We start from the raw sequence: 13,387 nt of genomic DNA on the forward strand, positions 1-13,387 counted from the left end.
CCTAATGCCTAATATCCGATATATGGTGTACAATAAGAAAAGAGAGGAGAAAAAAGCAGTAATGTAACAAAAGAATATACATTTTTTAGTATTCATGTGCCCAATCTATTGATGTATATTGGCTAAAACGCCATCTCCTGGTTTTAAGCAGCATGAGCTCAAATCATTTTCCCTTTGACAGAGCATGAAACGTGTACGAGACCCAGGCTGATTACAGCATGTCATCGTTCACCAGCCTGTTGGCGCCCCCCCCTGTCTGGTTTTAGTTATCACAACAGAAGTCCATTACTCAAAGCTTAACACAAAAGCATTTGTGTTACCTACCTGAAGAATCTCCTTTGTCTGATAAAGCTGACGTAGGAGTTACAACATAGCATTTCATTTTTTTCTTTCACAGTTCTGGGTCAACCATTTAGTCTACACAAGGGACCAAAAATGAATGTGCCTCAGACTATCCAGTTCCAGATATTCTGTAGGCTGCATTCAGAGCATATGTATGTTCTGTAAAATTCTCTTTTCAGATGTATGTGAAGTTATCTGATTATTTAAGATTTTATATTGAGTTATCCACCATCACAACAACAGCTGCCTTTTCTTTAACAAAATAATTAAAAACACAAAATTTTTGCAAATAATTGTAATCTTAGGTCAGACAAATGACCACCCATTACAGACTGGACACAATAAACAAATAAAGTCAGAGCAAATCCATAAAAGTACAAAATTCAGCTCCATGGTCAGTTTAATATTTATGTTTATTTTAAACTTTAAAGCCAGTTTTACAACAGGTGAGAATGTAAAATAACATTGCTTCATATTTAAGAACATTTAAAGATCCCCCGCAGACATGTATTAAAAACATATAAAGATACTCTGCTTGCAACGATAATGTGTGTCTAATTATGTTTTTTCCACAAAAAAACGTATAATTACCACATTAAAATCCTTTAAAAGGTATCTACTCCTTCTCCCTCATAAATTTCCCAGAATCTATAAATATGCAAATATATTCCATTTCTGAAGTTTAACTCTTTGGACACAAGATGTTTCATACTTCACTGAAAAGTCCATTTTCAGTGTTTGTGCACTGAAGGTTTGAAGTTTCCACATCAGACTTGTGTTTTCAATGAGCTGAGAGAAACTTTCCACTTTCAGTAGATGAATGTGAAAACCGGCTTCTAGTGTTAAACTCTGCACATACATCATTCTGCACACTGAAGGTCAAACATCCAACTGAAGCAACAAGAAGAAAAACATATTTTTGAGCGGAAGGGGACTTTATGCTTGAATAATCTAATGGTGAAGTGCAACAGCTTTGTGTTTATAATGTTTTGTTTGTAACTCCTTTGAGGAGCAAATCTGAGCAGATTAGCACTTCCATTATGCAAGTAGCTGCGCTCAGTTTGGAGTGAACCACGGGTGTGGAATGGAAAACAGCCTTCAGTCTCAAATGTAGTTCTGAAACTGCTCCAAAATCATTTATTTTGTACTTTATGAATACATAAAATTTTGCTCCCACTAAAATCTCTGTTCCCTCTTCTCAGCTTTAAAGTCATTGCTTTAAGATAGGTGTAATCCCTATAAATATGTTTTTGAAAATGAATGTATCATAAATATGTTTTTTTTCTTCTTTTTTTGTTTTGTCCTCATTCACAGGAAGGTCATATTACAGCCACAGAACATCATCAGCTGCTTTTCGGTTTTTAGTGTCTTGCTAAAGGACATTTCAGCAGGCCATATATTTATTGACCTGAAGATTTGAATCCAGGTCCTCTGGTTGATGTATGGTTTCTGTAGTCAGTGAGCCACCCTACTGCATAATTATTACTATCAGTGTGTCAATCAGATGAATTTAACTGATTTTTATTGTGACTGATTTATACAATTCAAAAATAGGGCTAAATGTCCTGTAAAGGTAACATGATGATAGATTTCCTTTGATAGAGCCCAGATACTGTGACTGATAGATTTCTCAACCTACACACACCTTGTTAAGGGTCAACCTGACCAAACCTTGAATTTTCCAAGCATGTATTCAGATTAATAAACTGTCTCCCACCAAGGATCTTGGAAGATGTGTTGAGTAAATTTATAAAACCAAGACTTCAAATATATGTATGAGCAGACGGCAAACATCCTGGGGGATTGTAGGGAAAAGTAAATGCAGGAATACCTGGCTGTTTGTAAATTATGGGGATCACTTGGTGTCCTGGTGTCCTGGTGGTTGAGACACATGCAGTGTGGTCGCAAAATCCCCTTTTTGATTCTGGCTGAAGAACTTTTTAGCTGCATGTTGTGTCTTTTTCTTTCTCCCCACATCTCCTGTCTGTATCTACACTGCTACTATAAAGATAAAAACACTTAAATAAAAAGAAATAATATGTTTAATGATGCTTTATTTTCTTTATATATTCAAGTAAGCTAATATTTGGCCATTTGCAACTTACACTAAGCACTGTGCTGCCTGTCGTCCTGATTACCAAAAATGACAAAGATGTCTGTTTATGACATTCTGTTACGTGTTGAAGGGAAAAAAAGGAATGATATTATCATATGATCACATCCTGTTGAGTTAGCCACCTGTGCTTTGTGTCCTTTTGTACAAAGCTGTGTAGTGTTTTGACAATCTGCAGTGGTTGTACATTATGCAAATCTAAAATAGTTTACCCAACCACCTGTCTGATGAGGTTTGCCCTTTATACGGGCTCCTATCAGAGCACAATGACAGGGTTGAATGGTGGTGGTCTGAACTGATTCCCCTTCCTACCATTGTACTGCAGAATAAAAACTAAATAAATAGAAGAAATACAGTGCACCCCAGTGGATATGACAATAGAAAAATGAACTGTACAATCAAAATAAAAGAGTATGAGTTTGCCTAGCAAAGAGAATTAAAGTTCCTACAGTTAAGTTTCATATTTTTCTCACTAGTTTTACTACAGTTCTGCCAAACTACTTGTGAGAAAAAAGATTAAAATGTCAGTGCTGAAAATTTCCATGAATTCCATGTGAATTCCACTATGTACTGTATGTCCAGTCCACCTTATCAACCACTGGCTCAGTACAAGCAGCTCACCAGTAGGAGGTGCTATCATAAAGGCAACAGAACAACCTCCAGGCTTTTTTTCTTAACTGATAATATTGCTGCCTGGAGTTGAATTCTAATTTGAACACACAGGCAGTTTCTACTTGAGTATCATGAACCATTACCAGTTAGTGAAGGTTGTCTGCCTTCAGTAAACTGGATCACTTATTCTACAGCTCATACTAAAATCACAAATAAACATAAAACAATAAGTAAGGAAATTTGTGTTTGGTAGATTATTTCTTTGTTGTAACAATGCTTTTTGGCAATAAATCTTATACCATTGGAAAGCCTGTTTATTTCCCTTTTAAATGGTGCCACATTTGTAAGGAACATGCATTTGTGGGATGAGCAGCAGAGCTGAGTATGTGGCTTGCGCCGATAAAAAATTTGCCAAATCTTCTCTGCCAGTGCCAAACAGCTTATTTTGCTGTTGCTATTGACTCTTGTTTTGAGCTTCTGGTATCCCCAGGTGCTGCCAATCAGGTGCCTGATTGGCAGCATAGGGCTGCCAGGAGGCCTGCCATGACTGCCCTTCACCATCATGCCCGTTTGCACTGGTGTCGGCAACACATGCACTGGAACCTGAACATGTGGAGGAACGTTATGTTCAGTGAGTCCAGATTCTCCCTACAGCAGTTGGATCATAGGGTCAAAGTGTGGAGAAGACGTGGAGAACGCTATGCTGATTGCCGCACTGATAGAGTAACATCTTTTGGTGGAGGCAGTGTGATGGTGTGGGGAGGCCAGTGGCAATCCCATATCTCCACAGTCTGGGCCTGAACTCTATCCTCCAAGATGACCCCCCCACAGAGCGGGGTTCATCAGAGACTACCTCCAGACTTTGGGAGTGGAGAGGATGGAATGGCCTGCCAGCAGTCCTGACCTCAACCCCACTGAACACTTGTGGGATCAGCTTGGGTGTGCTGTTCGTGCCAGAGTGACCAACACAACCACGTTGGCTGACTTGCGACAAATGCTGGTTGAAGAATGGGATGCCATCCCACAGCAGTGTGTGACCAGGCTGATGACCAGCATGAGGAGGAGGTGCCAGGCTGTTGTGGCTGTGTATGGTTCTTCCACACGCTACTGAGGCTCCTCTTTGTTAAATGAATAAATTGTTAAATTGCCAATATGTCTTGTTTCTTCAAATTTCAATCATCCAATCCACCAAACACCAAACAATGTCAATGGCAGAATAAGCTGTTTGGCATTGGCAGAGAAGATTTGGCAAATTTTTCATCGGCACAAGCCACATACTCAGCTCTGCTGCTCATCCCACAAATGCATGTTCCTTACAAATGTGGCACCATTTAAAAGGGAAATAAACAGGCTTTCCAGTGGTATAAGATTTATTGCCAAGAAGCATTGTTACAACAAAGAAATAATCTACCAAACACAAATTTCCTTACTTTTTGTGCTTTGTTTATAAATCTGTCTGACAAATCTTTCTGTCCAGCTGAAACCTGAAATAAATTGATTCCATTTATGTATTTATAATGATATGATCAATTCAAATGGAAGATTTTTTAAGTGATAGAATATTAATCACATATAAAAGCAGTTTTTCAGGTTATCTTAGAGATGATGAAAGGTGAAGAAAACATGTTCAACAGTTTTGCATCACTGTCATAGACAATGTATTGCAAAAGCTAAACCTACTGTATTGAATCAAAGGTAGCAAATATTTCCATATAGGACAGTTCTCCTCAAATGGCTGTCCCAGCTCTTCAGTTTGAACATCTATCACATGTGTTATGGATATTCCATAACTGACCAGGACAACAGAATGTCAAGCTGTACTCCTCTGTTCTCTCAAACAGAAGATAACACATGTTGTTTAATAAACCAGGAGCCTCACAGGCGAACCAAGGCCAGAATGCAGGTCATCATCAGACGCAACAAGACAAACCAAAGATACAGATTTAGGTCATAGGTTTATGATTCGGAACTGACGAACTAGTTTCTATGATTGGCTTAAAGGCTGGTTTTGGACTGTGTGGGTCAGACGAGTTTGGGGACACCGTACGAACAGGAGGTGTCCCTTGAGTCGCTCTCCCTTGCAAGGTTCTTCATTAAAGTTTTCCCAGAATCATCATACGAAGTTTGGTTTGGTCTTCTCTTCTTCAAACTGACAACTGCCAGTGCATCAGCTCCGAAAATCCACAACAATTTGGCGTCACGAACAGGATTTCAACACAACAAAGACGTGGTAAGTGCATAATTTTATTTTATTATTGTGCCTTACCATGTCTGCGTTTGACGAAATCACAAAGAAACTGTGCATCACTTTCACTTTAAAGGTGGTCACAAAGTGAACAAAAAAAAAAAAAAGCAAAAAGCTGATGGTTAAAGAATCTAAACACATGAAAATGTGTTGAAACTGTGCAGTGATAAGCAGGTGCAAAGCATGTGGTTGTGAAGAGGTAAAAAAAGGCAGAGTTGAGTGAGTCTTAACTCCTGCAGTGCCACAAAAGTGGCTGGGATTTCTGGGCTAGCTTCGGGCTACGTCCGGCACAGGGGGACCCACCTGAGGTTTAAACTATAGAAAAGACGTTTTCGGGGTAGGATTTGGCCTATTTCGTTTAAGCCAAGATCGGGGATCATCCACTCTGTGTCCTGTGAGAAATGTTTTCAGACTTGGGATTCTAAGTCCTAGAGTCGGGCGCCGGTAAAAATTTTTTCAAACAATAAACAGTGTACACAAGACGAAGAGTTGCTTCGTCGGTTTGGCTTCAGATCACTGCTATTGCACCAGGAAGAGAGGTGTAAAAAAAAGAACTTCGGTGATGCTGGGAAAGTTTTGATGTGTCTGTTTTGTGTTTGATGTGTTTGTTTGTGTGATGTTTTTAATGTAAATGTGTTAAAATGGGCAACAACACGTCTAAAGCAGTGAGTAGAACACAATCTACTACAAAATTAATTCATTCACCAAAACACAAGAGAAAGAACAAATCTGTTTCAGTAGGAAACAAACGCACCAATTCAGAAGTAAAAGGTCAATCTGCCATTGATAAGCTTCCCGAAGCAAACCCCCACACACTCACAGATGCACAATATAGAGCGATGTTTTCTCCACAATCTCCGGCGGGAGTTGTTGGTAGATTGAAAGGATGGACTTTTGTGTTTCCATTTTCTTCCCTTATGAATCAGTGGACAGATGGCGAATGGCCATACGAAGGAGCGTTTGATAGAGATAAGCTTCAGATTGCTGAGTACAATGTTAACCCAGATTTTGGAAATCCATCTTGGGATAGTGCGTATATGAAAGATTGTGTAAATGTGTGGTTAACTGTTGCTCGTCAGAGGTGTGGAGTGAGTCTGGATGAAAAAAGAGTTGATCGTTTTTCTGATGAGTTCAGAGCAGCAGTGGAGAACTGTGTTAAATGTGTGACAGCATGTCACTTGCCTATGTTGGAAGCAGAGTTGCAAACCAGAGCTACAGAAATGATGAAAATTAAACAGAGGCATGGTGAGAATGTGAAGGCCATTTCCAAAGCTATCATATACGGTTGGGCAAAACGGCAAACTGATGCTCCCTCTCCACAAACTTTGTTGACCATTGTATCCAAAGCTGGAGTGCCTTTGCAAGAGTCACACACAAACAAAACAATGATTTCAATTTTTCCACAACTTTCACCTTCAAACCCCTTTTCAGCTGCTAACATGACTGATCAAACCATTTCACAACAAGCAAAGACTGACGATGAATTTCTCTTACTAGCCGCAGCTGTTGAGGGACAAAGACTACAGACTGAAGTAGAAAATAGAGAAGAGCAGATAGCAGCTAGAGAAAGGGAAAGAGACAGTCAGGCTGCTAGAGAAAGGGAAAGAGTTAAACAGGAAAAGAAAGATAGAGCCGACGAAGAAAAAGCTAGGAAAGCTGCAGAAAAAGAAAAGAAAGCTAATTTGTCATTCAAACAGGTAAAAAGCCAGAAAAGAAAGGAAAAGAAAAGACATTTAGCTGCCGTTGCTGAAGAAACAGAGATAGACACTCAGGACAGCTCAGGAGAAAGTGAGGTAGAACTTGAGTTACAAGGAGCCAGAGGTAAGGGGGAGGAGTCTGACACAGATCATAGTGACGACACAGAACCTGCAGTCAGGCCAAAGATGACACAGAGACGACCCCACACTGCAAGTAGCAAAACTCAGAGACGAGGTACAACTAGAATGACACATTCACATCTGGAAAGACATACAAGATCGAAAACTAACATTTTAGAGCCCCCTCTAAACATTACATCCACCTCAATAAATGCTCCAAAAATCATGGTTGGCAACACAGCTGTCTGCAAACCATGGACTCCTGCTGAGATAGTTGGAATGACACAAAATGCCCCCAATCCGACCACAAACCCAGATGAATACTGGGGATGGTTAAGATATGTATGCTCTGTGTATAACTGTCTGATACCTGATGTTGAACAATTACTTGCTGGCTCATACAGAACGGAGTGGGATTTGTGCAAAGGTGAATTTCTTTTCCCTGCTCGGACAGAGGATGGCCAGTGGCCTCCTCATAGAACCATGATTGACTGGTTAAATGAAGAAGCAAAAACAGCAATAAGAAAATGTGCACGACAGCGCACTGACTTTAATAAAGTAATTCACTGTGTCCAAGATGCATATGAAACTGTACCTGAGTTTGTTAACAGATTTACACGTACTTGGGATAGCAATGCAGGAATAGGACGAGAAGGAAATGAATATTTTGTTGTTACAACCTTTGTGCAAAATCTAAAACCAAATGTTGCAGCTGCATACAAATTGTCTGTCACCGATTGGCAAACCAAAGACTGGAAAGCAACGGTAAACAAAATGATGGCGCTAGATAGGTGTGAAGTTTTTGCTGAAGACAAATCTGCCTCCTTCCCAAAACAAATGTTACAGCATGCGCGACAGGGGGGTGGACAACAGCATTTCAAAAACAATAACAAGCGAAAACCGGGAAAGTGTCACAAATGTGGGAAAGCGGGACATTGGGCTAATGAGTGTAGAAGTGGTCGTCGTCAGAACAAGCAAAATTACCCATTCCAGGATCACCAAACAAGGAATTTCCAACAAACAGCCCCCCTTGCTTTACCACAACAACAACAACAACCACTACCACCTCCTCCACATGTTGATAATGTGAATCATGGACAATATTACAATCAAGCATAGGGAGGCCATAGAGGGCCAGGATCAGAAAAAACATTTCCCATTCAAGCAGCTGTAATTCGACTTTCAAAAGATCCTTCAGAAGATCCAATAATGCCTGTTGAAGTAAATGGTAGTAGAGTTGACATTATGGTAGATAGTGGGGCCACAATTTCCACTGTTAAAGCTGATGAGCATGTATGTACACCAACACCTAATTTTGTCACCACCGTGGGTGTTTCCGGCGTTCCTGTTGTTGAGCCACTATCACAGAGAGCTAAAATAACTGTTGAAGGTTCAGATGTGCAACATTCTTTCCTGATTTCTGAGAAAAGTCCAATTAATCTCATGGGACGAGATTTACTTTGCAAGCTACATGCCACCATTCAATGCACACCTGATGGATTGTTTTTAAGCCTACCTGATGTGAAGGCTGCTCATGCATTTCAGTTTTTGAAAACTATTGCTGATTGTTTGTATTGTTGGTCATTGACTGATTTTAACATGGCTTCCAGTTTCACAGTATCTAGCATTCAAAAAATTGCTCAAATTTCACCAGCATGTGCAACACAGATGTCTGCCATGAGGCCTGTACTACAGTGTCACTGTACAGCAGCATTTAACCCCCCAGAGGTGTACAAACAATTAGCTGATGTGTTTTTGAATACACAAGAGGGGTTGGAGTGTGAACAATGTTTGTTTGTTGGTCCACAGGGATGTGCAATTCCAATTCGGTTATCTGACGCACAGCGCAAATTGGTTAATGATAAAGATTCATTTCCATACATCACTGTAGCTGTCTCTCCTGGCTGTGACCCACAACAGCTTGAAAGCATGGTGGCACAGTGCCAGGCATTGAGAGGAGCTGCGCAGACTCCTCAAACTCAAACAATAACACACTTGGGCCTTGAGCTGTACATGTTATCTTTAACTGAGCACATCCAGCTACCTCAGAGTAGGTTTGTTTTGCAACAACCACCCCTCCCCACACAGTATGGGCCTCCATCAGAGCTTTCAGAGGTTCCATCTATTTTATGGGCTAAACATAAAAACCATGTGGGTTTTGTGAATTCGGCTCCACCTCACGAAGTCACACTCAAACCTGGTGCTAAACTACCAATGGTCAGGCAATACAATTTGCCACACAAGTCAATTGCTGGTATTGAAGGTGTAATTCAGTCTTTACTGGATCAAGGTGTGTTGGTTCAAACAACAAGCCCATGTAACACACCCATTTTACCCATTCCAAAAGCAAACCGCCCAGATGAATGGCGTTTTGTACAAGATTTGCAAGCTATTAATAGCATTGTAGTGCCAACAGCTCCAATTGTGCCAGACACAAATTCGATTTTAGCTTCACTACCATCCAACTCAACACACTACACAGTCATTGATTTGAGTTCAGCTTTTTCTCAATCCCGTTGCATCCAGATAGCCAGTATCTGTTTGCATTCACATTCAAAGGAAAACAGTACACCTGGCAGCGTTTGCCTCAGGGTTTTGTCGAGAGTCCTACAGTTTACGCAGCAGCAGTGAAACGGGACTTGGATGACCTCCACTTTCCAGGGGGCTCCACTCTCCTACAGTATGCAGATGACCTCCTGATAGCTTCACCATCACAGGAAGCTTGTCGAACGGACTCCATCTTGCTCCTACAGAGACTAGCTGAGTGTGGTCATAGAGCATCACTTGCCAAACTGCAATTTTGTCGGTCTGAGGTGACATACTTGGGTCATGTTTTGAAAAATGGACAGCGCCTGTTGTCACCGGAGAGGTTGAAACTGCTGGTTAACATGCCTCCTCCCACAACCAAGAAACAAATGCTCTCGTTCTTGGGGATGGCGAATTATTGCAGACATTGGATCTTTGAGTATGCTGCTATGGACTCTGTTTTGCGAAACGCCACACTGCAATCAGCTCCTCCCAAGGTGCAGTGGACTGAGGACATGAACAAAGCTTTTCAGGACCTGAAACATGCTCTCACCTTGGCTCCGGCATTGGGGCTGCCGGACTATCATCAGCCGTTCCATCTGCATGTACATGAACGAGATGGCTTTGCTACAGGCATTCTCGTGCAAAAACATGGGTCTCATTACCGTCCAGTTGCGTACTACTCCTCTCGACTAACCCCTGTGGTTCTTGGCATGCCAGGTTGCTTAAGAGCGGTGGCCGCCGTTGCCATCATGATTGAGAAATCTTCTCCAATTGTACTGGCTCATGACTGTGTTGTGCACGTTCCACATGCAGTACTTCACATCTTGAACACATCTGCTACCCAACACATGACAGCTGCACGTCGTTCAGGCTATGAAGCAATCATTCTTCATAGTCCACACATCACTTTAAAACGCTCACCTCCATTGAATCCAGCTACTCTCCTTCCATTGATTGACACAGATGATGAGCATGATTGCATCACAACTATTGACCTGTGTACATCCCCAAGGCCAGACTTGTTGCAGACACCAATACCCAATTCTGATTTGATTTTTTACACTGATGGTTCAGCTAGCAGACCATCTGATAGCACACATCTAGCTGGCTATGCAGTAGTTAACGATTGGGGGGTAGTAGAGGCAAAAGCACTGCCTCCAGGTACCTCTGCTCAAGCAGCAGAACTGTATGCTCTAACTAGAGCGTGTATTCTTGCTTCTGGTAAGGTGGCTACTATTTACACTGACTCAAGATATGCATTTGGCGCTGCTCATGATTTTGGCCAGTTATGGAAGATGAGAGGTTTTGTGTCATCTTCTGGAAAACCACTACAGCATCACACTTTGGTTAATGACCTGTTAGATGCTATTTTGCGCCCATCTCAGCTTGCAATCATCAAATGTGCTGCTCACACGAATGGAACTGATCCTGTTTCACGAGGAAATGCAATGGCTGACACTGCAGCCAAACAAGCGGCACTTTCCTCTCCCTCTTTGGTACTTCAATGTGCCTCCACACAACCTACCAATCCAATTCCAGTTCCTTCCGCTAATGATGTCGTGACAATGCAAAATCACGCTGATGACAGGGAGCGAAGTCTTTGGTTGCGTAAAGGTTGTAAAGTTGACGCGGAGTCTGGCTTGTGGCTCCACCCTGATGGTCGACCGGTTTGCCCTCGAGCTCTCCTTCATGTACTGGCACGTGTGACGCATGGTCCAGCGCATGTTGGAAGAGGGGTGATGAATGATGTTATTCGCTCACAGTGGTTTGCTCCAGGCATTACTCAAGTTTCACAAACACTTGTGGATAGTTGTATGATATGTCAACAGACCAGAAAAAAGAATAGCACAGTGAAACATGACCACTTAGAACCCCCATCAGGTCCTTTTGTAAATATGCAAATAGATTTTGTACATATGCCAAGCTCACAAGGCTTCAAATACTTGCTAGTCATAACCGACAGGTTCTCGAAGTGGGTAGAAGCTTTTGCAACGAAAAAAGAAGATGCAAGAACAGTTGTAAAGTGTCTGCTAAAAGAGGTAATCCCTAGGTACGGAGTGCCGCAGGGAATAGATAGCGACAGAGGTCCAGCTTTTGTGTCAAAAATCACTCAGGGACTGTCAGAAATCTTAGGATTTAAGTGGCAGTTACATGTTCCTTATCATCCACAGAGTTCAGGTCAAGTTGAGAGAATGAATGCAACTATCAAAGACAGATTGACCAAAACAGTCCTAGCCACAGGCCTGAAATGGCCTGATGCACTGCCGATTGTGCTGTACTCCATTCGGAGTGCACCAAGTGCAACTACAGGACTGAGTCCTCACGAGGTGCTGATGGGAAGACCAATGTCCACAGGGACAAGTCCCCCACTGACACCACACAAAGCTACTCTGCTTTGGACGGATGAGTTCATGACTGAGTATGTGAAAAGACTAACAGAGATTTTGAGAAAGTATCATTTACAGGTGGCTGACAGACTCCCCAAACCATCGGAAGAACCAATTCATTCCTTTCGAGAAGGTGACCTGGTATTAATCAAATCTCTGGAAAAAGTGTCTTTGTCTCCTAGGTGGAAAGGTCCATACCAGGTGCTGCTGACTACTAGGACGGCCCTGAAGGTCGAAGGCAGAGCAGAATGGATCCACGCCACAAGGTGCAGACTGGCCCCCCCAACCACTGGCGGAGGAGAGCAGAGCCCTGGCAGGTAACCGGATGGTTACTCCTTTTTTCTCTCCTGTTTAGTAGGTTCGGGCAGGGGACAGGTCAAGTTGGTCCAAATGAGAGAGAGACAGGAGTCTCTCTGATTCCAGGCGAAGGAGAGCGGAAAGGCTTTCCTTCTCATGACACAGTCGGTGCCATGAACCCAGTGCCCCATGGACAGGGGCGCCCTTTGCAGAATGATCCAGAAAATGCAGACCAAGAGCCAGATCTTGGACATACGGACAAATCAATGAGCCCATTGGGACTCTACAACACTTTACTTTTTCTCGAGGTAGATGGCGGTGGTCTACATATGATAAAACACTGTTTGAGACGAAGCAGAGTTCATCCACGTCGACGAAGGTTTGATAATCAAGCTGGTAGTGAAAAAGACCACAGGGTCTGTACTCCAAGCAGCCCAGGTGCATGTCACTGGAAACACTGCAGATCATAATCACACAGGTTTGAGGTATTATGATTTTGAAACTTTCCAGGACTGGATGAGGCGTTTTCACCCAGGTATCATTTCAGATGAGGAGGAGGAAACTCAAAATCTGTAGGTTTAATGTTTCTAAAAGCTTTCTTGGTATAAATCACTCACACCGTGCTAAATTGAATAGAGTTATGTTTGTTTGTACTTCATAAAGTTGAAGAAACATATCATTTTCTATTTACAGGTGACATCTTAGAATAATTTTTTGATTCTTTAATGATGTGATTATTAATCTTATGCATTTTTAGTTTGAGAAAAGTTGTAGAAATAGAGTAGTGTTAATGATTAATCTCCTAAATATCTAGTCATCTTATATGTTTTTCATTAATGTGATTGAATGTTTAATTATTTTTGAAATGTGTGTTTGAAAATTGATGAAAATGAAGAGGATCACTCCAGGAGGATGGATTCCACATCACCATGCATCGTATGTGCTAGTAACCTCTCCATGGTGATGGCCCTCTACTGTACGCAAAGTGCATGGGTTGAAGACTTCACTTTGTGATTGATTTGTTTTATTGTTATGATGTAATCAA

General features: G+C 41.7%; 1 protein-coding gene across 1 annotated transcript; it reads left to right on the forward strand.

Moving 5' to 3' along the window:
• Positions 1 to 8,338: 8,338 nt before the first annotated feature.
• Positions 8,339 to 12,635, forward strand: LOC121897604 (protein NYNRIN-like). The gene is given in 2 exon segments (XM_042412209.1): positions 8,339 to 9,623; positions 9,626 to 12,635. Coding segments are annotated over 2 exon segments (4,026 nt in total). The 3' UTR covers positions 12,367 to 12,635.
• Positions 12,636 to 13,387: the final 752 nt, after the last annotated feature.

This window comes from Thunnus maccoyii, chromosome 5, assembly GCF_910596095.1.
Source record: "Thunnus maccoyii chromosome 5, fThuMac1.1, whole genome shotgun sequence".
Classification (NCBI taxonomy): Eukaryota; Metazoa; Chordata; class Actinopteri; order Scombriformes; family Scombridae; genus Thunnus; species Thunnus maccoyii.